Raw genomic sequence first — 27,921 nt, 5'->3', positions numbered from 1 at the left:
AAAAATCAATCTCTCAACTTTATTCTTTAATATCTTCAAACTTACACAATGTACCTCCAATGTAATGCATCAGAAATCCATATACAATCGGGATGCAATGTTTAAAATTACAATTAAATAAAGTCTATTCTATTCACAAAACACAAGTGTTTTACTAATATCAAAAAGCAGCATGAAAATTGTTTACCAAATGTTATTCATAGAACAATTTATTTTTTTAAGCCCAATGCAAGTAACATCAATATTGAAGTCATTATTAATAACATCAATATTTAATGGAATAAATGACTGATATATTTTCAGAGACTCAATTCTGAACATATTCATTCAACCTCTCTTGGATCAGTTACATGCAAGAGTCTTTTTTCACCAAACAAAAGCACACCGTAACATCTCTGAGAACTCGGCCACATTGAAAGAGCTTTCAGGATAGTTCTAGCATTCATGTGCCTTTTTTCAAAGGTCCAGAGATCCATGGTGGTGGGCATAGTTCACTTTCAACTCAATTAGTCCCTTCTGACACAAGGTCATATTCATAAGGCAGGCACTTGAAAATGGAGATATCCCCTGTGGATATCCCAACAGAAGCCATATAAACTTAAACCATGATCCTTCTCAAGAATCAAAAAAAATTAAAAAAGAAAATATCTTCTGAAAATAGGATCCCATTTCTATCAAACCTTAGAATTTCTTTAAAACTCTATGAATTTTTTTTTTTTTTTTTTGTCTTTTTGCCCTTTCTAGGGCCACTCCCATGGCATACGGAAGTTCTCAGGCTAGGGGTCTAATTGGAGCTGTAGTCGCCCACCTACACCACAGCATCACGGGATCCGAGCCTCGTCTGTGACCTACACCACAGCTTACCGCAACGCTGGATCCTTAGCCCACTGAGCGAGGTCAGGGATCAAACCCGAAACCTCATGGTTCCTAGTCGGACTTTTTAACCACTGAGCCACGACGAGAACTCCCAAAACTCGATGACTTTTGTTTATTTATTTATTTTTTGTCTTTCTTTTTAGGGCCGCACCCACAGCATATGGACGTTCCCAGGCTAGGGGTCTAATCGGAGCTGTAGCAGCCGGCCTACGCCAGAGCCAAGCCACATCTGCAGCCAACATCACAGCTCATGGCAACGCCGGATCCTCAACCCACTGAGTGAGGCCAAGGATCGAACCCTCAACCTCATGGTTCCTAATCAGATTCATTTCTGATGCACCATGATGGGAACTCCTTTATTTATTTACTTACTTATTTATTTATTTTGTCTTGAAACTCTATGATTTTTTGAAACTTAGCATTTGAAATTAGCACTCCTTAACGGCCAGCTACTCAATCAACCCTATTTAGAGCTGAATACTCGTACTTTTTTTCTCTTTACCAAATAATAAAGACTCCAACAACCTAGAGAGAGAAAATGTAAAACCTCAAATCTTTTGACATCAAAAGAAAAAAAGTTTAACATTTTAAAACAAACAATTCACAGCACGTTTCATGTCCATAAGATAAATAAGGAAAATGTTTCATCTCCATATCTCATCTATAATGTAGTTAAAATTTGATTAATAAGGATCAACTGCAAATAAGATCATTTAAAATAAAGCTTAAGTGCATTTATTTTTTAATCTAAAATCCACTAGCTTATTTCCTTACCTCATTAATAACTGCTAAGATATAATGCACTGAACATATAATGCTAGAAGATGTTATTTCATGGACTAAATCTTTAATATTAGATTATGTTACTGTTTATTTTTCTTCTGAATTTTAAAACTAGAAAATAGGAAAAAGTCTGGCTAATAAAGTACTGAAGCTAGTAATTATTAAACACCATTTAAAGACATAAATGCAAAACTAAACAACACACCTGATTGAATGACGAATCACTATCAGAGCAATTGTCTGTGCAGTAACTACTGCTTTTCTCCTTCTGGATTTTTCTGCGCCTCTCTTGACTTCGTATTTCATCTTCTTCAAACTTGTTAATCATAGATTCCACCACTATCATCATGATGTTCTTCAGGGAATGCATCATTTCTTTGTATCTTTAAATTCAAAGCAATCTTAGTAAAAGACTATTAGCACAAATTAAAACATTCAACTAAATTAAACCACATAATTTTTTTTCTGTAGAACACAATCTAAAGAGAAAAGTCACTTCTTCTTAAATGGCACAACAGAATTCACGTAACAGGAAAAAAAATTACAAAGGGAATCTAAAATGTGCTATTTCCCAAGTTCTTCCACCTGGTTATATGAACCAAAGGTAAAATTAACAGAATGTAAGGCAAGATGTCCTTAAGGCATGGATTCCAGCAACTGGCAACCAACTCAACTGTTAATATTAAACTTACCAAAGCCCAGCCTATTTCATACATTACCTTTACTCCTTTTTAGTTCTCTCTCTCAAGTGCATAATTAAAGGATGTTAGCCATAACCATACTTGTGTAGTCCATAATCTGGAAATATCCCTAATTTCCAGAAGGCAACCATTGTTGTGATCATAAATTTGTTTTGTGTATTTAGAACTTTAAATAAATGGATCATACAATATGAAACAATAAATAAAGTTCTCTCTCTCTATCCTCCCTTTCTCTATTTTCTTTCCCTCCCTTCTCCCCTATCATTTATATCTATAGGCATCCATCATCACAACTGACCCTTAAATAAGAGTTAAACTATCAGTGGGGGTCCTTTCATACAGAGGCTAGAGAGCCCACTGCAAGAGATGTTAGGAAAAGGATTCCTGAAATTAGAAGTTTGAACTGGATAACTTCTAAGATCCCTTTCAGTGCTACAGGTTTAAAGATATTAAAAAAAAACTTATAATAAATTTCTCAATTTATTAAATGTAAACTCTCAAGCATCCATACTAATATTAGACTGAGTACAAACAGAATTTTTGGGCTTTATGGAAACATAAAAATAATCTAGCCTACCCTTTATTTTACAAATAAGGAACATGAAATATAGATTATTTGAAATTTCTACAGTTAAAGAAAAAGGCATAAAGAGTTAAAGAAACACAGTGAATACTAAATTTGGAATCAGAAAACCTGGAATCGAATACTGACTACTTTACCTACCAGCTCTGTCATCATAAATAAGCTCCATTTTCCCCAACTATACCTGAAATAAAAAGAATACAATCTAGGAGCACTCTTCTATTTATTTAAATGAGATGCTGCCCAGTTCATGAATCACTGAATAAAGCCACTGACATCTAAAAATTAAAAAAAAAAAAAAAAATACAATCTAGTTGACCAAGTTCACATGGCTATGGCAAGAAATGAGGATACTACCTGAAAGTTCTTTGTAAATATAGAGCATGATAGATATGTTTATTGTTTATCACTATAATTCAAATACATTAGAAAATAAGCATTGAGGAGTTCCTGTCGTGGCGCAGTGGTTAACGAATCCGACTAGGAACCATGAGATTGCGGGTTCGGTCCCTGCCCTTGCTCAGTGGGTTAACGATCCGGCGTTGCCGTGAGCTGTGGTGTAGGTTGCAGACACGGCTCGGATCCCACGTTGCTGTGGCTCTGGCGTAGGCCGGTGGCTACAGCTCTGATTCAACCCCTAGCCTGGGAACCTCCATATGCCACGGGAGCAGCCCAAGAAATAGCAACAACAACAACAACAAAAAGACAAAAAATAAAAAAAAAAAAGAAAAGAAAATAAGCATTGAAATTTCCCTTTCTGTATATTTCTGGTTAATGGGTCATTTTTACTACATAAATCAAAGAAAGGGTAGGTAAGGCACTCTCTCTCATAGAAGTAATACAAGCTTGCTGGGGGATTTGGGTGGAAATACTAGGCTGATATTTTAAAGTTTAAACGAATTTTGGGGTTTGGTTTTTTTTTTAATTTTACTGGAGTATAGTTGACTTACAAATTGTGTTAATTTCAGGCATACAGCAAAGTAAATCAGTTATACATATATCCATTCCTTTTCATTCAGATTCATTTCCCATATAAGTTATCACACAGAACTGAGTAAATTTCCCTGTGCTATACAGTAGGTTCCCATTACCTGTCCATATTCCATATATGGTAGCGTGTATATATCAATCCCAACCCCATAATCTATCCCCCTGCCACAACCATCTTTCTCCTTTGGTAAACATAAATCTGTTTTGAAATCTTTGAGTCTATTTCTGTTTTGTAACTTCTACTATATTTTTTCTATTAAATTCCACATATTAGTGATATTACATGATGGTCATCTTTCACTAACTTCACTTAATACGATAATTTCTAGGTCCACCTGTGTTGCTACATATGACATCATTTCATGCTTTTTTATGGCTAATATTCCCATATGCATTTGTACCACATCTTCTTTATCCAATCCTCTGTTGATAGACATTTTGGTTGCTTCCACATCTTGGCTATTGTAAATATTGCAGTGAACACTGGGGTGCATGTATTTTTGAATTATGGTTTACTCTGGATAGTGGAAACTGTTTTCCATGGTGGTTATACCAGCTTACATTCCCACCAACAGTGTAGGAGGGCGCTTTTCTCCACACCCTCTCCAGCATTTATTATTTGTAGACTTTTTGATGATGGCCATTTTGACTGGTGTGAGGTGATACCTCATGGTACTTTTGATTTGTGTTTCTCTGATAATTAGTGATGAACATCTTTTCATGCACCTTTTGGCCATCTGTTGTCTTCTTTGGACAAATGTCTGTTTAGATCTTCTGATCATTTTTTAATTGGGTCTTTTTTTTTTTTTTTTTTTTAAGGACTGGACCCACAGAATATGGAGGTTTCCAGGCTAGGAGTCCAGCAACAATGCCAGATCCTTAACCCACTAAGCAAGGGCAGGGATCAAACCTGTGTCCTCATCGATATTAGTCAGATTCATTTCCACTGAGCCAGGCAGGAACTCAAAAGCTTTTCAGCTTAATTTGGTCCCATTTGTTTATTTTTGTAGGCATTTTAAAATATATTTTAATGTATGTATTATACAAATTATATAGTAGTAAATATACATAATTTCTATATGTAATTTAAAATATATAATCATATTGTTTAATATATAATTTATGTATTATATAACCACAAATAAATTTAATATAATACATATAGCTATAATGTACATATTTTAAAGTCCCAGAAATTATGAGAAAAACCTAAAAATACTAAAATGGGAAGAGGTTAGGAACAATACAGAGGGTAAACACATACAGAAAAGAACTGCTATAGAGAAAGAGTCCAGGGAAAATGCAAGTGGAAAGCAAAGGGATAGAGAAAGCAAGAAGGAATCCTAAGATACTCATTAGACTAACTGGTGAAGTACATACAGGAATCAAAGTGAGGAGGCACCAGTTTCCTCCTCTACACATTCTGAGCAGCAAGAAACAGGGATGTATATAATGAGGCCCTCTCCAGATTCATTCCAGTTAAGTATAGCCGTATGAACAACATAAACTCCCGTCTCCTTAAAACTTACAATATAGCATTTAATAAAGGAATATAAAAGTACATGTCAATGAGTTTCAGGATAAGAGTAAGGGCAATTAAAATCCATAGAAGATCTTTTAAGTTTCATATTATACACATTTCCTCCAGAAAACATTATTTTTTGAAAACCACAAACATGAATTTTTCTGCCAAAAAAAAAAAAAATCAGCAAACTAACCAAAGACAGAATAATTTTTAAATAATAAAAAAATTAAATAATAAAAAAAAGCTAGAGACCCTCAATACCAAGAGTTAAATAAACTAGACTCAAAAGTGACAACTACAGTTTTAAAAAAGCCAAAGACAGAATATGGACACCATTGAGAAGATTCCTTCATACTCGAAGAAGTTAAAATAACAAAAGTTCTATGAGATAATGAAAAAAAAATCAATTATCAATGAAAATACACATTGTGAGAACTTTCACTTATATATATGAGTATATATGATAGATCCTACAAATGAATTCTTCCACTTACAAAACTTATTTCAAAAACAAATATCAAATGTTTAATTAGGGAAGTAATCTGTAATTATTACAGCAAAAATGTTGTTAATAGATGTACTGTTGCCACATTAACCCTAAATAATTTCTAAAGAATCATCAAAAAAAAAAAAGAAAATATACTCCTTACAACTTAAAATCTTTCATCCATGATTAACAAAGCAGAAGACAAATATTCATTAAGACATTTAAAATCTTTGTGAGGTAATTATTATTATATTAATTTTTACACATGAATGAACTAAAACACAAGAAAATTAAATGGCTTACCCAGAAATAAAAAGTAATTTCCTAATAATCCCATGTAAAACTTTGCTCTTAGCATTAAAATGTTTTCATTTTCTGACTAATAAAGTGTTTTAGTCCTCTTTTTAGAGGAATTTTAATGATACTGCCAGAAACAGATTACTAGGAATTATAATAGTCTCCCCTTATCTGTGGTTTCACTTTCCAGTTTCACTTACCCACAGTCAACCAAGGTCTGAAAATATTACATGGAAAATTCCAGAAATAAACAATTCATAAATTTTAAATTATGTGCTGTTCTCAGTAAGTGATGAAATCTTGAGCCATCCAGCTCAGTCCTGCCCAGCATGTGAATCATCCCTTTATTCAGTGTATCCGGCTAATTAGTCATTAGTAGCCATCTGGCTTATCAGACCTACTGCCAGGGCATCCCAGTGTTTATGCCCAAGCCACCCTTATTTTACTTAACGATGGCTCCAAATCACAAGAGTAGTGATATCAGCAATGTGGATATTCTCTTACTATGCCTAATTTATAAACTTTACCATATTATGTATGTATGTATAGGAAAACATGTAGTATGTATACAGGGTTCGGTACTATCCATGGTTTTAAGCATCCACTTGGAGTCCTAGAATGTATCCCCCCCAGAAGAAAGGGGATTATCCAGAGATGGCTCTAGTTCTGTTTTTGCACAAAATGAAGAAATAAGAAATCTTGACCTCCATGGCTTTTAAAGTCAGTTGTCACAAAGGGAAAGAGGTCTCATCCAACATCATGAAGGAAAGTTTAACAATTTCAAAATAAGTCAGATATTAATTTTTATAATACAATAGGCTTATAATATAAGCTCATATACAGACTGCAATTAATCTAATACTGGAAAGAGGGGTATAGCTCTAGTTTCAACACCTGCCTTCAAACTGCAATAGGAAGCAACCATGATTATCCAGCATGGAGAGAAACCAGATGCCAAAGGCACTTAAAGATATCACATACATCTAACTCAGTTAACAAAGCAAATATCATACTATGTATACAAATTATCACCAAAAAAAAAAAAAATCTGTAGGATCTAAACTAAAAAGATTTTACTGTGCATAAAAATTACGTTAAATTTTTACCAGAATAAAAAAATCATTGCACTCTAGCTTCAGAAAGAATTTTTAACATCATATAACATTAATATGCTATCTATCCTAAAAATCAGAAGCTAAATAAAGCCACACTAATAAGAATGAATTATAAAGAAACTAGAGGAGTTCCCTTCATAGCTCAGTGGGAACAAATCTGACCAGCATCCATGAGAACACAGGTTCGATCCCTGGCCTTGCTCAGTGGGTTAATGTTGCCTTCAGTTGTGGTGTGGGTCACAGATACGGCTCAGATCCTGTGTTGCTGTGGCTGTGGTGTAGGCTAGCAGCTATAGCTCTGATTAAACCACTAGCCTAGGAACCTCCATATGCTGTGGGTGCAGCCCTAAAAAGAAAAAAACAAACAAAAAACAATAACAAGAAAAAACTAGAAAGCTACCCTGCCTACTTGCCCATTCTGCCCTGTACAGTCCTAAGGTCTTCTACTGTGTCACATTTCATGGGGGGGGATAGGGAAGGGGAGAACCAGACCTTCAGTTATCAGTCATTTACCAGTGTTGAAAGATAATTAAAATGAAAAATATCCAAGTAGCTGAGCTTAAACATGAGAAGGAAATTTCAAACTTACTTTCTTTTTTTTTTTTTTTTTTTTTTTTTTTTGCTATTTCTTTGGGTCGCTTCTGCGGCATATGGAGGTTCCCAGGCTAGGGGTTGAATCGGAGCTGTAGCCACCGGCCTACGCCAGAGCCACAGCAACGCGGGATCCGAGCCGCGTCTGCAACCTACACCACAGCTCACGGCAACGCCGGATCATTAACCCACTGAGCAAGGGCAGGGACCGAACCCGCAACCTCATGGTTCCTAGTCGGATTCGTTAACCACTGCGCCACGACGGGAACTCCCAAACTTACTTTCATCTCAATTACTTCCGTGTCTTACACTGTTTTCTAAGTGAGAGGTAGGCATTTTGTCATGCTAACTTACTGCTCAAGAACCCATATTATTTTTCAGATTCTCTCCCATTATACGTTATTACCAGATGCTGAACACAGTTCCCTGTGCTACTTAAACGCATTTTATTAAGTAAAAGAACCCAATCTGAAATGCAACATACTAAATAGTTCCAACTATGATATTCTAAAAAAAGGCAAAACTATGGCAACAGGAAAAAAAATCAATGACTGTTAAGGGTTTGGAGGAGGAAGAATGAATAGAGCACAAAGGACTTTTAGGACAGTGATACTACTCTATATGATATTATAATGGTAGATATGTCATTATAAATTTGTCCAAACCCACAGAATTCACATTACCAAGAGTAAGCCCTAATGGAAGCTATGGACTCTGGGTAACAGAGATGTGTCAGTGTAGGTTCCTTAATGTGCCACTCTGGTGGGGAGTGTTGATAACAGGGAAGCCTTTGCATGTGTAGGAGCAGGAGGTATATGGGAAATCTCCGTACCTTCTGCTCAATTTTGCGTTGAACCAAAAATTGCCCCCAAAAAATAAAGCCTTTTAAAAAAAAAGCGAAAAGTGACGGAATAAATGACACAAGTATTTAGGGAAAAGACATTAGAGGGAGCAGAAGCAACATAAACACCAATACCCCTGAGGGAGGGGAACTTTGCTTGACCTGCTTGAGAAAGAACAAGACCAATGTGGCGGGAGCAGTGGAAGAAGGAAAATAAGAAATCAAGTAGGAGAGGGGTAAGAAGGTTCATGGTAGGCCTTGCAGACGAAAGAAGAAACTCTAAATTTTTATTTTGAATGAGATGAGAAGCCTTTAGAGAGCACTGAGTGGAAGAGTGGCATGATCTGACTCATTGCTTTAAAGAAACCTTCTGGCTGCTATGAGGGAAACAGACTGTAGACGACATGGGTTAGGGGAGCTTTCAAGCCCTGTTGGGAGAAAAATTACTTTAAAAGCTTACTGTGGGCATACTCACTCTCTAGATTCCTGAGTTCTTTTGGTAACATGCTGTACAATGGTGTCATAGCCAAATTCGTCACCCTGATTCTGATTAGATGTCCATTTTTCCATTTCGTCTTCAATCATAGGCCCCAAAGTGTTACATATATGCTGTCTCAGGTACTTCACAAATTCATAGCTAAAACAAACATTTAAAAAATAAAAGCAGTAAATATTATCAACTTATATCCAGAAAGAGTGTTAGCACAGAAAAATTTGTTACATATTCAGATTTCTTAAACTAGAACTAAATTAGTTATTCATCCAAAATCATAGAATTAATCTAGAATTTTGTTTTTTTCCAAGACACTTGGCAAAAATAACATTTTTAGATGATGGTAGAGGACAAATTTTGGGACCAATGCAAACTTTAGTAGGTTAGGAGCCTCTTCCCCCTTCTGTTTTATGCTCATATGTTTTACACATGATGCTTAAGGGTAGGGAAAGCAGTTGTTAAAAATTTTCATATTTGTTCAAACCGATGAAGAAAACCACAACAGACTAACAGTAATTATGAAAGAATAGAGATTAAGCTCCAATTGTCAGAAGAGTTTTGTGTACATTTTGAAATTGTGTACATTTTGTGTGTTTTTTTTAATATACATACAATTTTTTATTAGTGTTGGCTTACAACGTTCTATTTTGAACTGACCTACATTCTACCTAATCAGCCCTCATCTGACTATGTTCACAAGAAGTATCTTCCAATTCAATACACTGGACATTTTTCTTCATGCTGCTAGGTTGATACAAACGTTAATTCATTAGGGAGGAGGGGAATAAGATGGCAGAATAGAAGGACTGGAGCTCAACTTCTCTCTTAAAAACAACAAAATTCACAACTAAAGACTGAGCACACTTCACCAAAATGGATCGGAAACCTTAAAAAAGATACCCTACTCCAGAAGAAAAAGAGGAGGCCACATCAAGAGGTAGGAGGGGTGATTTCATGATATAAACAACCCCATACCTCCTGGGTGGGAAGTTCCACAGACTGGAAACTAAATGGTTCACAGAGACTCACCTATAGGAGTGAGAGTTCTGAGCCACACATCAAACTTTCACGTGTGGGGATCTGGCACAGGGAGAAAGAGCCCCGGAGCATCTGGCATTGAAGGCCAGTGGGGCTTGTGTGCAAGAGATCCACGGGACTGGGGGAAATGGAGACCCCATTCTTAAAAGGCGCAAACAGACTTTCACATGCACTGGGTCCCAGAGCAAATCAAAGTCTCCATGGGAATCTGGGTCAAACCTGACCACAGTTCTTGGAGGACATCCTGGTAAAACAGGGGTGAATGTGGCTTGTTGTGAAGGAAGGACATTGAAAACAAAGCTCTCAGGAATATTCAGCAGCAGTGCCTTTCTCTGGAGGTGGCCATTTTGGGAAAATCTGGCCCCAGGAGTCAGCCAGCCACTGAGAAGCTCCAGGGCAAACAACAATCCAGGTGGGATCACAGCACCACCCCTTAGTAAACAGGCTACCGAAAGATCCCTCAGGCACACAGCTGCCTCTAATCCCATCCAGAGACAAAGCCCCACCCAACAGAGGGATTAGAATAGGCTTCTCCTACCAGGGGGCAGGCATCGGCCCCCTCCCTCAGGAAGCCTACAGCAAGCCCCCATACTGACTTCAGCCACAGGGGGGCAGACATCAGAAGGAAGAGAGGCTACAACTCTATTATCTGTAAGAAGGTCATCACAACAAAAACCTATAAAAATGAAAAGACAGAGAACTATAACTCAGATGAGGAAGAAAGAAAAAAACCCAGAAAAAACAGCTAAATGATCAGGAGATTCTAAGCCTCCAGGAAAAAGACTTTAGACTGTTGATGCGAAAGAAGATGCAACACACTGGAAATAAACTGGAGGCAAAGACGGATAATTAAGAGGGAACACTGACCAAAGAGATACAAGATATAAAACTTAAACAAGAAGAGATGCAAAATACAATAACTGAAATAAAAAATTCACTAGAAGCAGCCAACAGCAGAATACAGGAGGCAGAAGAACGAATAAGCGAGGTGGAGGACAGATTAGTGGAAATTACGGATGCAAAACAGAAAAGAGAAAAAAGATTGAAAACAAATGAAGAGAGTCTCAGAGAACTCTGGGACAACGTGAAACGCACCAACATCCATATTATAGGGGTGCCAGAAGGAGAAGAGAGAGAGAAGGGGACAGAAAAAATATTCCAAGAGATAATAGCCAAAAACTTCCCTAAGGAATCACTCACTCAAATCCAGGAAGCACAACAAGTACCATATAAAATAAACCCAAGGAGGAACACCCCGAGACACATACTAATCAAACTGACCAAAATTAAAGACAAGGAGAAAATCTTGAAAGCACCTAGGGAAAAGAAACAAATAACATACAAGGGAACCCCGATAAGGCTATCGGCAGATTTCTCAGCAGAAACTCTGCAGGCCAGAAGGGAGTGGCATGATATACTCAACGTGATGAAAGGAAAAAACCTCCAACCAAGATTACTCTACCCAGAAAGGCTCTCGTTCAGATTTGAAGGAGAAATCAAAACCTTTACAGATAAACAAAAGCTGAGAGAATTCAGCAACACTAAACCAGACTTACAACAAATACTAAAGGAACTTCTCTAGGCAGAAAAGAACAAGAGAAGAAGGAAAGGAAAAAGAGCAGCAAAAACAAATCCAAAGTAATAAATAAAATGGCAATAAGAACATACATATCAATAATTACCTTAAATGTGAATGGATTAAACGCCTCAACCAAAAGACAGAGACTGGCTGAATGGATACAAAAACAAGACCCATATATATGCTGTCTTCAAGAGACCCACTTCACTTCTAGGAACACATACAAATTGAAAGTGAGAGGATGGAAGAAAATATTTCATGCAAACGGGGATCAAAAGAAAGCTGGAGTAGTAATACTCATATCAGGCAAAATAGACTTTAAAATGAAGACTATTTTAAGGGACAAAGAAGGACATTACATAATGATCAAAGGATCAATCCAAGAAGATGTTATAACAATTTTAAATATCTACACACCCAACACAGGGTCACCACAATATATAAGGCAACTGCTAACAACCTTAAAAGGAGAAACTGACAATAACACAATCATAGTGGGGGACTTTAACACCCCACTTACAGCAATGGACAGATCAACCAGACAGAAAATCAGTAAGGAAACACAGGCCCTGAATGATGCATTAAACCAGATGGACTTAATAGATATTTATAGGACATTCCATCCAAAAGCAACAGAATACACATTCTTCTCACATGTAGAATGTGGACATGGAACATTCTCTAAGATTGATCACATCCTGGGCTACAAATCCAACCCTGGTAACTTTAAGAAAATTGAAATCATATCAAGCATCTTTTCCGACCACAACGTTATATGACTGGAAATCAACAACAAGAAAAAAACTGCAAAAAACACAAACATGTGGAGACTAAACAACATGCTACTACAACAGCCAATGGATCACTGAAGAAATCAAAGAGGAAATTAAAAAATACCTAGAAGGAAATGACAACAAAGATATGACACTCCAAAACCTATGGGATGCAGCAAAAGCCGTTCTAAGAGGAAAGTTTATAGCAATACAAGCCCACCTCAGGAAACAAGAAAAAGCTCAAATAAACAAGCTAACTTTGCATCTAAAGCAGCTTGAGAGAGAAGAACAGACAAGACCTAAAGTTAGTAGAAGGAAAGGAATCATAAAGATCAGAGCAGAAATCAATGAACTAGAAACAAAAACCATAGAAAAGGTCAATGAAACAAAAAGCTGGTTCTTTGAAAAGATCAAAAAAATTGATAAGCCCCTAGCCAGACTTATCAAACAAAAAAGAGAGAGGACTCAAATCAATAAAATGAGAAATGAAAAAGGAGAAATAACAATGGACACCACAAATACAAAGGATCATAAGAGACTACTATATGCAACTATATGCCCATAAAATGGAAAACCTAGAAGAAATGGACAAATTCTTAGAAAAGTACAATCTTCCAAGACTAAACCAAGATGAAATAGAAAAGATGAATGGACCCATCACAAGAACTGAAATGGAAACTGTGATTTAAAAACTTCCAACAAACAAAAGTCCAGGACCAGATGGCTTCACAGGAGAATTCTATCAAACATTTAGAGAAGAGCTAACACCTCTTCTTCTGAAACTATTTCAAAAAATTGCAGAGGAAGGGATACTCCCAAACTCATTCTATGAGGCCACCGTCACCCTGGTACCAAAACCAGACAAAGATTCCACAAAAAAAAAGAAAATGACAGGCCAATACCACTGATGAACATCGATGCAAAAATCCTCAACAAAATACTAGCAAACCGCATCCAACAATACATTAAAAGGATTGTACATCATGATCAAGTGGGATTTATCCCAGGGATGCAAGGGTTCTTCAGTATCCGCAAATCCATCAGTGTGATACACCACATTAACAAACTGAAGAATAAAAACCATATGATCCTCCCAAAAGATGCGGGAAAAGCCTTTGACAAAATCCAATACCCATTTCTGATAAAATCCCTTTAGAAAGTGGGCATAGAGGGAACCTACCTCAACATGATAAAGGCCATATAGGACAAACCCACAGCAAACATCATTCTCAATGGTGAAAAGCTGAAAGAATTCCCTCTGAGATCAGGAACAAGACAAGGATGTCCGCTCATTTGCCACTACTCTTCAACATAGTTCTGGAAGTCCTAGCCATAGCAATCAGAGAAGTAAAAGAAATAAAAGGAATCCAACATGGAAAGGAAGAAGTAAAACTATCACTATTTGCAGATGACATGATACTATACCTAGAGAATCCTAAAGACTCTACCAGAAAACTGTTAGAGCTCATCCATGAATTTGACAAAGTTGCAGGATACAAAATCAATACACAGAAATCGATAGCGTTTCTATATACTAACAATGAAAAAGCAGAAAAGGAAATTAGGGAAGCAATCCCATTTACCATCACATCCGAAAAAATAAAATACCTAGGAGTAAACCTACCTAAAGAGACAAAAGACCTGTACTCTGAAAACTACAAGCCACTGAGGAAAGAAATCAAAGATGACACAAATAGATGGAAAGATATACCATGCTCGTGGATTGGAAGAGTTAATATTATCAAAATGACTATACTACCCAAGGCAATCCACAGATTCAATGCAATCCCTAGCAAATTACCAAGGACATTTTTCACAGAACTCGAACAAAATACTTTAAAGTTTGTTTGGAAGTACAAAAGACCCAGAATAGCCAAAGCCATCCGGAAAAAGAAAAATGGACCTGGAGGAATCAGGCTCCCGGACTTCAGACAATACTACAAAGCAACAGTCGTCAAAACTGCATGGTACTGGCACAAAGACAGACATATAGATCAGTGGAACAGGATAGAAAGCCCAGAAATTAAACCTACACACCTACAGCCAACTAATCTATGACATAGGAAGCAAGACTATACAATGGAGAAAGGACAGCTTGTTCAATAAGTGGTGCTGGGAAAACTGGACAGCCACATGGAAAAGAAGGAAATTAGAACACTCCCTAACACCATACACAAAAATAAATTCAACATGTCAAAGACCTAGATATAAGACCAAACACTATCAAACTCCTAGAGGAAAACAAAGGCCACTCTCTGACATCAACGACAGCAACATCTTCTCAGATCCACCTATCAGAGTATTGACAATAAAAAGAAAAATAAACAAATGGGACCTACTCAAACTTCAAAGTTTCTGCACAGCAAAGGAAACCCTAAACAACACAAAAAGACAACCTACAGAATGGGAGAAAATCTTTGCAAATGAATCGACTGACGAGGGATTAATCTCCAAAATTTATAAACACTTCATACTACTCAATACCAAAAAAAAAAACAACCCCATCCAAAAATGGGCAGAAGATCTAAACAGACAGTTCTCCAAAGAAGACATATGGATGACCGAGAAACACATGAAAAGATGTTCAGCATCACTCATTATTAGAGAAATGCAAATCAAAACCACTACGAGGTATCACCTTACACCAGCCAGAATGGCCATCATCAAAAAGTCTACAAACAGTAAGTGCTGGAGAGCATGTGGAGAAAGAGGAACCCTAGTACACTGTTGGTGGGATTGTAAATTGGTGCAACCACTATGAAAAGCAGTATGGAGATTCCTCAGAAAACTAAACATAGAACTACCATTTGATCCAGCAATCCCACTCCTGGGCATCTATCCAGAGAAAACCACGACTCGCAAAGACACATGTACTCCGATGTTCATTGCAGCACTATTTACAATAGCCAAGACATGGAAACAACCTAAATGTCCATCGACAGAGGAGTGGATCAAGAAGAAGTGGTACATATACACAATGGAATATTACTCAGCCATCAAAAAGAACGAAATACCAGCATTTTTAGCAACATGGATGAACCTAGAAACTATCATGCTAAGTGAAGTCAGCCATACAATGAGACACCAACATCAAATGCTTTCACTGACATGTGGAATCTGAAAAAAGGACAGACTGAACTTCTTTGCAGAACAGATGCTGCTTCACAGACACTGAAAAACTTATGGTCTCCAGAGGAGACAGTTTGGGGGTGGGGGGATGTGCTTGGGCTGTGGGATGGAAATCCTGTGAAATCAGATTGTTATTATCCTTATACAACTACAGATGTGATAAATTCATTTGAGTAATAAAAAAATGAAAAAACATAAAAAATATAAATAAAAATAAAATTCATTTGCCAACTCAGACAATATAGCAAATACGAGAGGGCAAGTGTTCTAAAAGTGAACAATTATTTTATGTTTTGCTGAAAATAAAGTGCAATGATTATAATATCATAATTTAGAAAGGTTAAAGTTTTTGTAGCCTCATAAATCACAAAGATAAGGAGTTCCATTACGGTTAGCTGGTAAAGAACCCAACTAGTATCCATGACAATGTGTGTTTGATCCCTGCCTCCCTCGATGGGTTAAGAAGCCGGCATTGCCATGAGCTGTGGTGTAGGTCGCAGACAGGGCCTGGATACTTCGTTGCTGTGGCTGTGGGGAAGGCTGGAAGCTACAGCTCCAATTTGACCCCTAGCCTGGGAACTTAGATTTGCCACGAGTGCGACCTTCCTTGAGAAAAGACAAAAAGAAAAAACAAACTACAAGCTGTAGGGAAATGCCCATCAAAACCACAATGTGAGTTCCCTGGTGGCCTAGAAATTAAGGATCCAGCATTGTCACTGCTGTGGCTCTGATTACTGTTGTGGCACAGGTTTGTTTCCTGTCCTAGGAAATTCCACAGGCCGACAGGGCATGGCCAAAATAAATAAATAAATAAATAAATAAATAACAAAGATACTTTTGAATAGTTCATTTTTAATAAACGCAACCATTTTCAAGACCTGTATTTTGAATATATCACTGTATAAAGAGCCTTGAATACTGTAGTCAGGAAATCAAGGACAGCCTGAATAATTTTCTTTATACACTTATGAATCCATCATGGTATCCAGCATATAATCTTCAGTCCAATATTTATGAAATGACTGTATGTCAAGAATAGCCACTTCACCCAGGTAGCCAAAGGATTTCATTTTCAATTTTAACTGCTTTTGATTGGCATTTCCTGTCCTGACCATTTCTCTTTAACTCTGAACACATAGTTCCTTCCTGGAAGCCCCATGAATGCTTCAGTAAGGTAAGCAGCAGGCCTACTGTAGACAGAACAGGTGCCAAAAGTCAAGCAGAGATATTTGACATGAAGCTATGTAGTATTAGAGCAAAAATCCAGCTAAATGACACTTTAGCTGGACTGGCCCTGGGCAAGTCTGTTTTCTCATCAGTAACTTAGAAATGATCTGTTTATTTCATTCCGCTATTTTAAATTAAGGAGGCAACAGACAAGAAACTTGTAATCAACAAAACTAAACAAATCAACAAAATCATTGTAAACAACAAAACTAAAAAGAATGAGGAGTTCTGTCATGGTGCAGCAGAGACGAATCCGACTAGAGATCCTGAGGTTTCGGGTTCGAACCCTGGCCTTCCTCAGTGGGTTAAGGATCCGGCGTTGCCATGAACTGTGGTGTAGGTCGCAGATGCGGCTCAGGTCTGGTATTGCTGTGGCTCTGGCGTAGGCCGGCAGCAACAGTTCCAATTCGAACCCTAGCCTGGGAACCTCCATATGCTGTGCAGGTGCAGCCCTAAAAAGACAAAAAAAAAAATATGATATTCTCAACTCCTGTACCTTCGACTTCAGATTCAACACAAACAGGTGATTTATTTAGCTCTCTTCAGCCAAAATGACTCTCCAGAAAGCAGCCCTGTATAGGCATATCTCATTTTACTGTACGTTGCTTTATTGTGCTTCACAGATATTGTTTTCTACGAATTGAGAGTTTGGGGCAACATTGCATCAGAGCGAGTCTATCAGCACCAGTTTTCCAACAGCATTTACTCACCCTGTGTCTCTGCCACAATTTGGTCATTCTCCCAACATTTTAAACTTTCCCATTATTATTATATTTGTTACTGTAATCTGTGATCATTGATTTTTGATGTTACTACTCTAACTTGCTGAAGGCTCAGATGATGGTTAGCAATAAACAATTTTTAAATTAAGATATGTGCATTTTTTTCTACATGATGCTACTGCACACTTAACAGATTACAGCATAAACACTGCTTTTATATAGGCACTAGGAGCCCCCCCGCCCAAATCATATGACTTGCTTTCGGCAATATTTGCTTTATTGTGGTGGTCTGGAACCAAACCCAAAATTATCTCTGAGGTATTCCTATATACTAACTGCCTTCTGGACAAGGCTACTTTATGTTTTTTCACCATCAAACAACAAAACCAAAACCAAGTCTATCATCCTACCCACCCACTCACAAACCATCTTCTCTTCTGACATACATCTTTGTTAATGGAACCATCCTTCAATCAGATACCTACATATAGTCTCAAACAAGCTTCTCCATTAAGTCCCAAATTCAATTAGTTAGAAAGCTCTGTAATTCTATAAATTCTTCCTCCACAATTTCTCTTTCCTTTCCCACTGCTACAGGATTAATGTGCACACCTTTGTAACAAGCTAAAAAATTCCAAGAGCACTATTTATTCTTTTTTTTTTGTCTTATCAGGTCCACACCAGCAGCATATGAAGGTTCCCAGGCTAGGGGACTAATTGGAGCTGTTGCTGCCAGCCTACGCCACAGCCACGCCAGATATGAGCCGCATCTGTGACCCATACCACAGCTCACGGCAATGCCAGATCCTTAACCCATGAGTGAGGCCAGGGATCGAACCCACAACCTCACCGTTCCTAGTTGGATTCATTTCCTCTGCGCCAAAACAGGGACTTCCCAAGACCCCTATTTAGTCATCCTATACATCAGTGGTTCTCAAACAGTAACATAGATCAGAATTACGTGAAGGGCTCGCTTAAAACACAAACTGCTGGGCCCCCCTCTCAAAGCTTCAATTCAGGTACACTGTGGATCCAAGAATTTGCATTTCTAATAAGTTCTCAGGTGATGCTGATGGTGATGCCAATGCCAATGCTGCTGGTCCCAAGACCACAATCTGAGAATCACTGATTTAGAGAGATTCTGTATTCAGATGGCTTTTAAACTAGTCTACATTCTGGGAACTCTGATCAGCAGATTCCTACTCAATGAAGGAGTATTAGCCCAAAATATTAATGAATAAATATATATTTGGTTGCTTTACATTGAAAATATTTAAAATATGGAGGTATCATTTTATAATCCTTTGTATTAACTGACTTATTCAATTAACAGACCAAGCATCAATATCAATAACCTAGGATCAACAGGTCCTATCATATTTTTAGGAATCATGTAGAATTAGTTCTTAATTTTAGCTTATCAATTACATATCCTCTCTACGCTTCCATTTTTTGCATCTATAAAATGGGAAAAGCATCTATCATGGAATATCACAAAAATTCTAATTAATATATGCTCTGCCTGCACCTAACACAGGACCTGGTATAATTTTAACAATAAGTGGTGGCTAATACTACTATCATTATTAAATTTAAGACACATTTTGCCATTGACATTTAGAGCCTCTTAGATCCCAATTTATCCTACCGGATTTACGTCTACTGTTCCTTATACATCTCCAACATGCCCCATGTTTTCTTTTCCCAATTCCTTTGATATTATTTCATCCACTTAGATTGTTTTACCATCTTCACCCCCTAAGTAGGATCATTTTCTAAAACCTAAAATGCTACCTTGTGATAAAGCCTCCCCTAGTTCTCCCAAACTTGATATTCTTTCTCTCATAAGCTCCCATAGTATTTTGCCCCTCTCGATTAGCAGTCAAAATAGTTTGTCTTGGAGTTCTCATAGTGGCTTAGGGGTTAACAAACCCCACTAGTAATGATGAGGTTGCAGGTTCGATCCCCAGCATGGGTTAAGGATCTGACTTTGCCAAGAGCTGTGGTGTAGGTCGAAGACGAGGCTAGGATTCCACGTTGCTGTGTCTGTGATGTAGGCCAGCAACTGTAGCTCCCATTGGACCCCTAGCCTGGGAACCTCCATAAGCTGCGGGTGCGGCCCTAAAAAGACAAAAGACAAAAACAAAAACAAAACAAAATAGTTTGTCTTGTGCGTAGGTAGTCATGTGCCCTGCTTTAGCCTCTGCTTGCTCCTGATCACATCGAAGCCCAGATTTTTATATTCTTTATATCAATGAGGATAGGACAAATTCACTTATCAGTGTATCAGCTGCAATACCTTGTACAATACCACTGGGCTGAAATATAGCACCAGGGAATAGTCTGTCTCTTCATTTCCCAACATCAGTGACTAATAGCTTGAATTTCTAAACATCTGTTTCAGTGGTTAATGACTACTAATAATTTCCAATAACAATGCACTATAATGAGCCCCCTTCACACATGGTCTCTTATTCCTCCTGTATTCCTCTCTGTGTGAAAGGGTAGAATAGAGCAAAAAGAACTCCCCTCTTCCCGACCACCCACCACATTTCTGGCACTAACATTATTTTTTAGGACTCCTCAACTGACACTATGCTCTTTTACTTCTCCATCTAGTGGTCTTTAATTTCTCCATCTTCTGTCTCCACACCCACCCACTTTATCATATCTGACCAGTCACCAACACTTGATAATATCTCCTGTAGATCCTTTGGCTTCATCACTTCCTCCTTTTTTCCTGTTTCTACCAATCAATGCAAAACCACATCACTTTACAATAGTCGCATTCTTGCTTATCTTCTTACTTTTACTATCTTCCCTTCCATAGTTACCCTGAACCCTGTAGTCATACTGGTCCTCAAAAGTCACTGATTTCAGTAATTCTGATTTAGGCCATTTTACTCATACCAACACCTCTGCCATAACAGGGATCAGAATTGCCTGAAGGGCTTACTTAAAACACGAGCTGCTGGGTCCCACTTTCAGAGCTTCGAAAGTAGCTCACACCTCATACACACAATGTCTCAATAAATATCTGTTGTATTTAAAACTGACATTGGCTGCCTATTATCTTTCAAACATAACGTTCTTGCCCTGGAGTTTAAATACCTAATCAATCAAGCATCTTTATCACAGTATCTCCATTTAAATGAGACCACACTTAATATTCTCCCACAACTAAACATGTTGATTTGCATATAGGAAGGGACTTTAAAATGACTGCTATGTGCTAGACTCTGTGCTAAGTACTTTACTAATATTGTCGTTTACCATATGAGATAGGTAAAATAGATGAGGACAGAGTGAAAAAGTAAAGAGCCTTGTTAAATTCAAAAACCTTATTCCAAAATCCATGTCATTCCCACAACCTCACACTTTCCCAAAAATGTAAAAATTCCAAAAATATTTAAGTAGTAAAATAAGTCATTCTGAGTGGTAAATTGAGATTGGGACGGGAAATAAATAAATGTAATATTCATTCTTACCGATTTGTATACTAAATGCATTTCTTTCATTTAAGGAGATAAATCTATTATACTTTATTTTCTCAAAATTAGAACAGGTATATTAAATTTAAAAGTATATTAATTTCCTTAAAATTTCTTTTAAGTTATTCATTGAATTTACTTTTAAATGTTTAATATTTATATTTAATGTTTAGCTAGTAACTTCTAAGTTTTAAAGACCTAGGTATCTAAGAACAACTGCAGGAAAGACAAAGTTATTTTGTAAACTTAATGTCCTGCGATATTAGATCTAAATATCAAACACGAATTTTCAGAAATACTCCAAGAAAAACAAAACCCCAAACTTACTAAATCGTATGTCATAGAAAACAACCTCTAATCATCATCCAAGCAGTTGTTGCTTCTTTTGGTGATTCATCACTAACTTGCACTATTTGAAGATCCTCCCTTATACAAGCAAACTTCTCATCTATTTTAAATACTAACTTATTTATTTCTTAGCATATTTCAAATTATAAACCAAATCTTGGAAATCCTGGCATACTCTAAACAAAATGGTGAAAAGTTACACAGGCAAGAAGTAGATTAAAAGATTAAGGTTTTAAGAGGATCCTTTAAGGATGTTCTTAATTTTTTAACATTTGACAATCTCTACACTGCTTCCAAAAACACACAGTTGCCTCAAAGTTACAGATGGCATATGTGCACAACATCTAAAGAGCCAAAAAAGATGTGTGTTCTCCACCAAAACCATCCCACCACAGCCAGGAAACCTTTGAATAAAGAATTAGAATATCTGACATTTCAATACCTTAAAGGTACCACTGCTTTCTTTTAGATGGCTTTGAAAATGAAAATGGATATAAATAATCCTTTCAGCACAGTGTGACGTCACATGTAGCCTCTTACTACTGGGAAAGAGAAAAGTGAATGTGGAAGAAAGTTCAGAGAGGGATGAAAAGTCCCTAAAAACAATCCTGCCCAAGGCTAGTCATTTGGACACATCCATTTTCCTCCAAATCTCTGAGCTATTCATTGGGACATGGAAGGTGGGGCAACCCTGAGTTACTTTCCTGAAACTGAAAGAGCCTTTCTGAGGATGAATTCTATATCCCACTATCAACACCTACTTTGGAATGGCAGATTTATCCTTATTTCTTAGTTTCATCAGCCTCATCTCAGACAACTAGGAAAAATGAATATTTAACTAAAAAAATATAACTTTTGTTTTGCTTTGTTTAAAGCCCAACCTTCAAGTAACAAAAATGGTATTTTCATAATTAAGGCAGTAAGGAAATATAATGCAAACCCATTAACAAAATGTATTTAACAAAGTTAAGACAATAGCATTCTAAAATAAAAGACATTTTTAAAAAACTGCCCACTATTAGCTAGCAGTTGTGAACAGCAAAAATGCTGGGAAAATTTTTATTTTATATTTTGCTTCTTTTTACGGCTGCATCAACAGCATATGAAGATCCCAGGCCAGGGGCCGAACTGGAGGTGCAGCTGCCAGCTTACACCACAGCCACACCAACTTGGGATCTGAGCTGCATATTCGACCTACACTACAGCTCATGGCAACACCGGACCCCCAACTCACTGAGGGAGGCCAAGGATTGAACCCATATCTTCATGAATACTAGTTGGATTTATTTCCCCTGCGCTATAATGGAAACTCCCAGAAAAATTTTTAAATCTGCTCTTTGGAAACATAAATAACCACATGCTTTTTCCTAATGACATCATTTTTACCTACAACCACAACAACTTCCAAAAGACCCCATTCTAAATGCTTCAAGGTATTGATTCATCTACTGCATTAAATTAACCCAAGGACCCCAAGTCTGAATCTTGCCTTAATGGGTGACTGCTATTTTCAAATGAACATTTTATTTAAGAAAAAAGACCTCCAGGGAGGGTAAGGCCCTCTATCATGGGAGGACTACCTGGCTGCCTATGCCCTTAGGATGCTCTACTGACTCACTGATCATTGGAAAATTCTGAGAGGCTCCAATCCCAAATTAGGGAAAAGTGTCATTTCTTCAAGTGAGCCCTTCTACTCCTTGGGTAAGAGTAATCCAAGTCTTCAAATTCTCATCCAACAATTCATTTTGTGTTGGTTCTTTTACCATCTGAATTCATGGCAATACCCCATGAAATCCTTGAAGTAATGCTGTTCTTCTATAATGATGTCCCAGGACAGACAATTATTGTTGCTATGGGCTGGGAGAAATACTTGTATAAAATTATGTACTGTGTTGCCTTCGTTGTAATCCTGATGGTATCATGCCATCCACATGCTCTTACAAAGTCTACAACTAATCCAAAAGATCATAACTACAGATTTTTAAATCAACCTATTGCATGATTTTTAGAAATCACTCAAAATTATAGCTATATTCTTGTGATGTATAAAATAAAATCCCTGGATGCCTAAAACAGACTTTGAAAAAAGGTCCTATACTTACCTCAGGAATTACAGATGTTAAGGAGTAGACAGGTAAAGTAATGCAAGCCATGTGTGAGAGAGAAATGGCTTCAGGTCTTCGCTGCTTTTTTTTTTTTTTTTTTTTTTTTTTTGTCTTTTTAGGGCCTCACCGGCTGCATATGGAGGTTCCCAGGCTAGGGGTCTAATCGGAGCTGTAGCCGCTGGCCTATGCCACAGCAATGTCAGATCCAAGCCGTCTGCAATCTGCACCACAGCTCATGGCAACACTGGATCCTTAACCCACTGAATGAGGCCAGGGATCGAACCCACAAGCTCACGGTTCCTAGTCGGATTTGTTTCCGCTGTGCCACGATGGAAACTCCCTTCACTGCTACTTTCAAAGATAAGAGACAGTTTGGATCTTTTAAAGGAACTGTATAGTTTAAGGTAAAAATACAAAAGCAGCTATGGAAGCAGAAATAGTCTAGGGCAGCTGCACTATAGGGCAAAAACCCAGATAGGACTGTACTATGTACACAATGGTTTCTCCCCAAATGACTACATTTTCCTCCCACTTTATTACACTACCTGAAACTCCATCATTCGTGGACTCAATTGTCTTAACAACCATCTTCTTACAAAAATTCCAGTAACTTAGAGATATCAGTTTCCCTTATAAATCGGTTTAGTAAGATTCCTTTTCTTGCTAATATACCATGACAACATCAGGTGAACTGAATGAACCAATGTTCTGATTGAGGAGATGGGATGACAGATAATTCTGACATATGAAACATTTTGAGAAGCAACATATACCTAAGTGACTCAAGAACATTTGCTCTTGAAGGAGAGTTAGGTCAGTGAATAGGGAGAAAAATGAAAATATGAGCATATGCATCAAATGACAATTAGGATCTCATCAAACTCTGAGATTCTAAATACTATGAAAATACCAAGCACAAGCATTTCCTCCTCTTTCCTCTTTCATAAGGAGTTTCTTCCTCCTAAGGCAGAGATCTAAGGCTAGTGCAGCTAATATATGAATTTTACTATCTATACTTCTAAGACTACCAACTATTCAAACATTTTTAGGATTATAAATCTTATAAAACTATAAACTTGTTGTAATTTCAATGGGCCTGGATTTTCTTTTAGGTCGGCCACAAGTAAACCTCCAATGGTAAACATTAATATGCAAGTTAATCAGCAGGTATTTAATCTAATGAACTGTTGAAGAGTAAATTATATCATTACAATAGTCATTAGAGCACTGAGAGGAACCAGAATGACCCAACTTTAACTTGAAGAGAATTTTTTTTTTTTTTCGGTTTTTAGGGCCACACCTAAAGTTCCCAGCGCTTCCAAATCAGAGCTGCAGCTGCCAGCCTATGCCACAGCAACTCGGAATCTGAGCCTTGTCTGTGACCTACACCATGGCTCATGGCAAAGTCGGATCCATAACCCACTGAGCAAGGCCAGGGATCAAACCCACATCCTCATGGACACTAGTCAGATTCATAACCCACTGAGCCACAACAGGAACTCCCTGAAAAGCACTTTTTTTTTTTTAAATTGACAAAGATAAAGCAATACAGGCAAATGCGTATCCTTAAATGTTTACATTAAAAACTAAGAAAAGTTGCAAATTAATGACCTAAACATTCATCACAAAAGTTTAAAAAGTTTCTCAAGAAGAGAAGAAAGAAGAGTATAATTTTTTTAAAAAACCATAAAAATACATAATAGGAAAATCATAATAGAGAGGAAAATCAAAGCTAACAGCAAGTTCTTTGAAAAGACTAGTAAAATTGACAAACCTCTAGCAGAACAGATCAAAAACAAAAGAGGGGGCAAAACTGAAAAACAAGAATGAAGAAAGGGACAGCTATAGATACTAGAAATATTTTTAAAGTAATAGGATATTAATTTTAAAAAAACTTTATTTAAATAAATTTGAAAGACTATATTAAACAAATTCCCAGAATACGATCCTAGCAAAAAAACCAATAATTCACAAATATTTTAAATAAGTATTTGCATGTGAAATGAAATCCCAAATCTAATGCTTGACAGGGATTTGTGTGAGTAAATTGGTATCAAGTCAGTATACAAAATACTAATGACCAAACCTGAATTTGAGAAAGTTGCAGTTTTTCTATGTCCCACTGTTAAGAAATAAACCAAAAGCTAACCAATAAAAGCTGGTCTCTGGTACCTCCAAAATAAAAAAATGTAATTGTGTAATATCAGCTATTAGTAATGGACTTAATGAAGAAATAAACAAGAAAATCTGGAAAACACAAAAGAAACCATATGTATAACCAGGGACGCTAATTAAATTAGAAACTCTATATTAACAAGAATTCCTTCCACACTTTTTAAAACTCCCTGGAGAATCTGGTGAAAATTGGAAATCCTCCCCCCATAAAACTCCAAGTAAACACAAACTTTTGCAAAGACTATTAAAGGGCTCACGGACCCCCTGGTGCCCACATATGAAACCTGTAGGAGTTACAGATAAGTACTTCAGGGCACCCAAATGCCAGTAAAAATAACACACACAAAAAAGTTAAACGTCATCTTCTGAGAGTTCAAAATAAAAGGCAAACCATCAATTAAAAATATCCCTGCTACTGGAGTTTCCCTCTTGGAGCAGCAGAAATGAATCCAACTAGGAACCTTGAGGTTGGTTTCCTGTTCCATCCACGGCCTCACTGAGGGTAGACCCGCAGCAACAGCTCAGATTCAATCCCTAGCCTAGGAACTTCCATATGCCGCGAATGCGGCTCTGAAAAGACAAAAAAATCACTGCTGCTAATAATAAACTGAGGCACCTGGAGGCAAACTTTTCAATGGAGAGGCTTAATATAAATTATATATATGAATCAAATAAAAAAACAAAGGTATCTAAAGAAACATATGCTTTAAGATTTACCTCAAATGGTGCCTCTCATTAAACTTCCTATTTCTCCTGCTCCCAAACCCAGACCACTCTAAACTTCTATGGGCATTTATATTTCTGACATGTATCACAGACATTTGAGTAATACACCTTAATTAATCCCTTTGTAGAAATTTAGGCTAGTCTATGGGGAGTTAACAATCCCACTCCAGTATTCCTGCAGGGCTCAGAATGGATAACTGTTGCAGTCACTGAAATGTAAAATCAGCAAAAGAACAGGGATATTGGGAACTCAGGGTTTTTAGGTGTAGTGACAGAAAACCCTTGAGATAATAGAATTAATCTTAAATGAACGGGAATACTTTACAATTAATGTTCCTTTACAATTAACGGTGTCTGGGAGAAAAAAAAATAATTAGGATATGTTGGTTGCGTCAGTAAAAACAAAGAAGAGGCCGAAGCTTTGGAAAACAGAAAAAGAATAAAAAATAAATTCGGCATTTGGGGAAACAAACGAAAACATGAACCTTCAACTTGGGCGCTCTTTTGTCAGTAATCACATGAACCTTCATTAACTGCATTTGAACCTTTTCTGAATCAGCTGTTTCGTTTGCTTAAGACATCAAAACCAATTTTACTTGTGAAAATTTTCATCAGTTTCCTCCAGATGTAAGAGGATCTCCTCGGCGCACTCCAGGGACGGAGCTCCTGTGATTTTCTCCTTCACGCTGTGGAACAGCTGCCTCAGCATCGCCTGCAGCATCGCTTGGTCCTCACCGGAGAAATGAGCCATCCTCTGTCAATATCAACCACAGCTATGAGGGTCCGAGGACCTCTGTGCCCTGCGCATGCGCGCCCCCACCCAGCCCCCTGCTTGCGCTCAGCGCCGTTCCCCGGGAGACCGCGGGCTTGGGGGTGGGCCTGCGCTGCTGGAGCATCGTTGGGGAAAACAAGTTACCTTGCTTTGACGAAGCGAAAGTCCGCGAGGTCCCGCCTTTGGAAGTCGTTGTTGCCGGCCTGCTCTACCAACGGAGTTCAAGCTGCCCCTACTAACTGCAAAAAATATCCCAAAGGCTTTACGGGTGGACCTGACGGCGGACGTCAGCGCTACGGGTGACGTCAGTACGTTGACGTGACTTCCTAGGTGGGAGGGAGTGCCTCTCGACTACATTACGGGAGCTCCTAGAGAAAGTTTTAGGTACGCCTGCTGAAATGGTTTTAGGTAGGAGGGGAAAAGGGAGTTCAGAGAGAAAAGGGTTACGTCTGTTAACTCCTACCCTTTACCAAGCACCTTGCTAGGGAGTGTAAAGAGGACGACGCTCTCACAACCTAATAGACAAGAAGTCAGCGATTACAACACAGAGCAAG

The 27,921-nt window shown here is 37.6% G+C and overlaps 1 protein-coding gene across 9 annotated transcripts in view; it reads right to left on the bottom strand.

Moving 5' to 3' along the window:
- TBC1D32 (TBC1 domain family member 32) overlaps window positions 1-27,671 on the bottom strand; it is a 207,789-nt gene extending 180,118 nt beyond the window's left edge. For 8 of the 9 annotated variants that reach the window (XR_014839916.1, XR_014839921.1, XR_014839920.1 and 5 more), the window contains exons 1-4: window positions 27,512-27,671; window positions 27,192-27,349; window positions 9,265-9,426; window positions 1,865-2,042 (exon numbers count right to left, since the gene is read on the bottom strand). Coding sequence is in view for 3 of the 9 variants with exons in the window: in XM_001926894.6 (XP_001926929.2) it covers window positions 1,865-2,042; window positions 9,265-9,426; window positions 27,192-27,346 (495 nt within the window). In the remaining 6 variants the exon portion in view is untranslated. Of the gene's footprint in view, window positions 1-1,864; window positions 2,043-6,248; window positions 6,383-9,264; window positions 9,427-27,191; window positions 27,350-27,511 lie in introns of those variants that run through there. The other variant, XM_021088926.2, reaches the window with a different exon arrangement.
- Between the last annotated feature and the right edge of the window lie 250 nt (window positions 27,672-27,921).

Source organism: Sus scrofa, chromosome 1 (genome assembly GCF_054392235.1).
Source record: "Sus scrofa isolate SSC_HxYL_T2T_F1_AM1 chromosome 1, Sscrofa_HxYL_maternal_Yorkshire_Landrace_v2.0, whole genome shotgun sequence".
Lineage (NCBI taxonomy): Eukaryota > Metazoa > Chordata > Mammalia > Artiodactyla > Suidae > Sus > Sus scrofa.
This window is presented reverse-complemented; position numbering and strand designations above follow the sequence as displayed.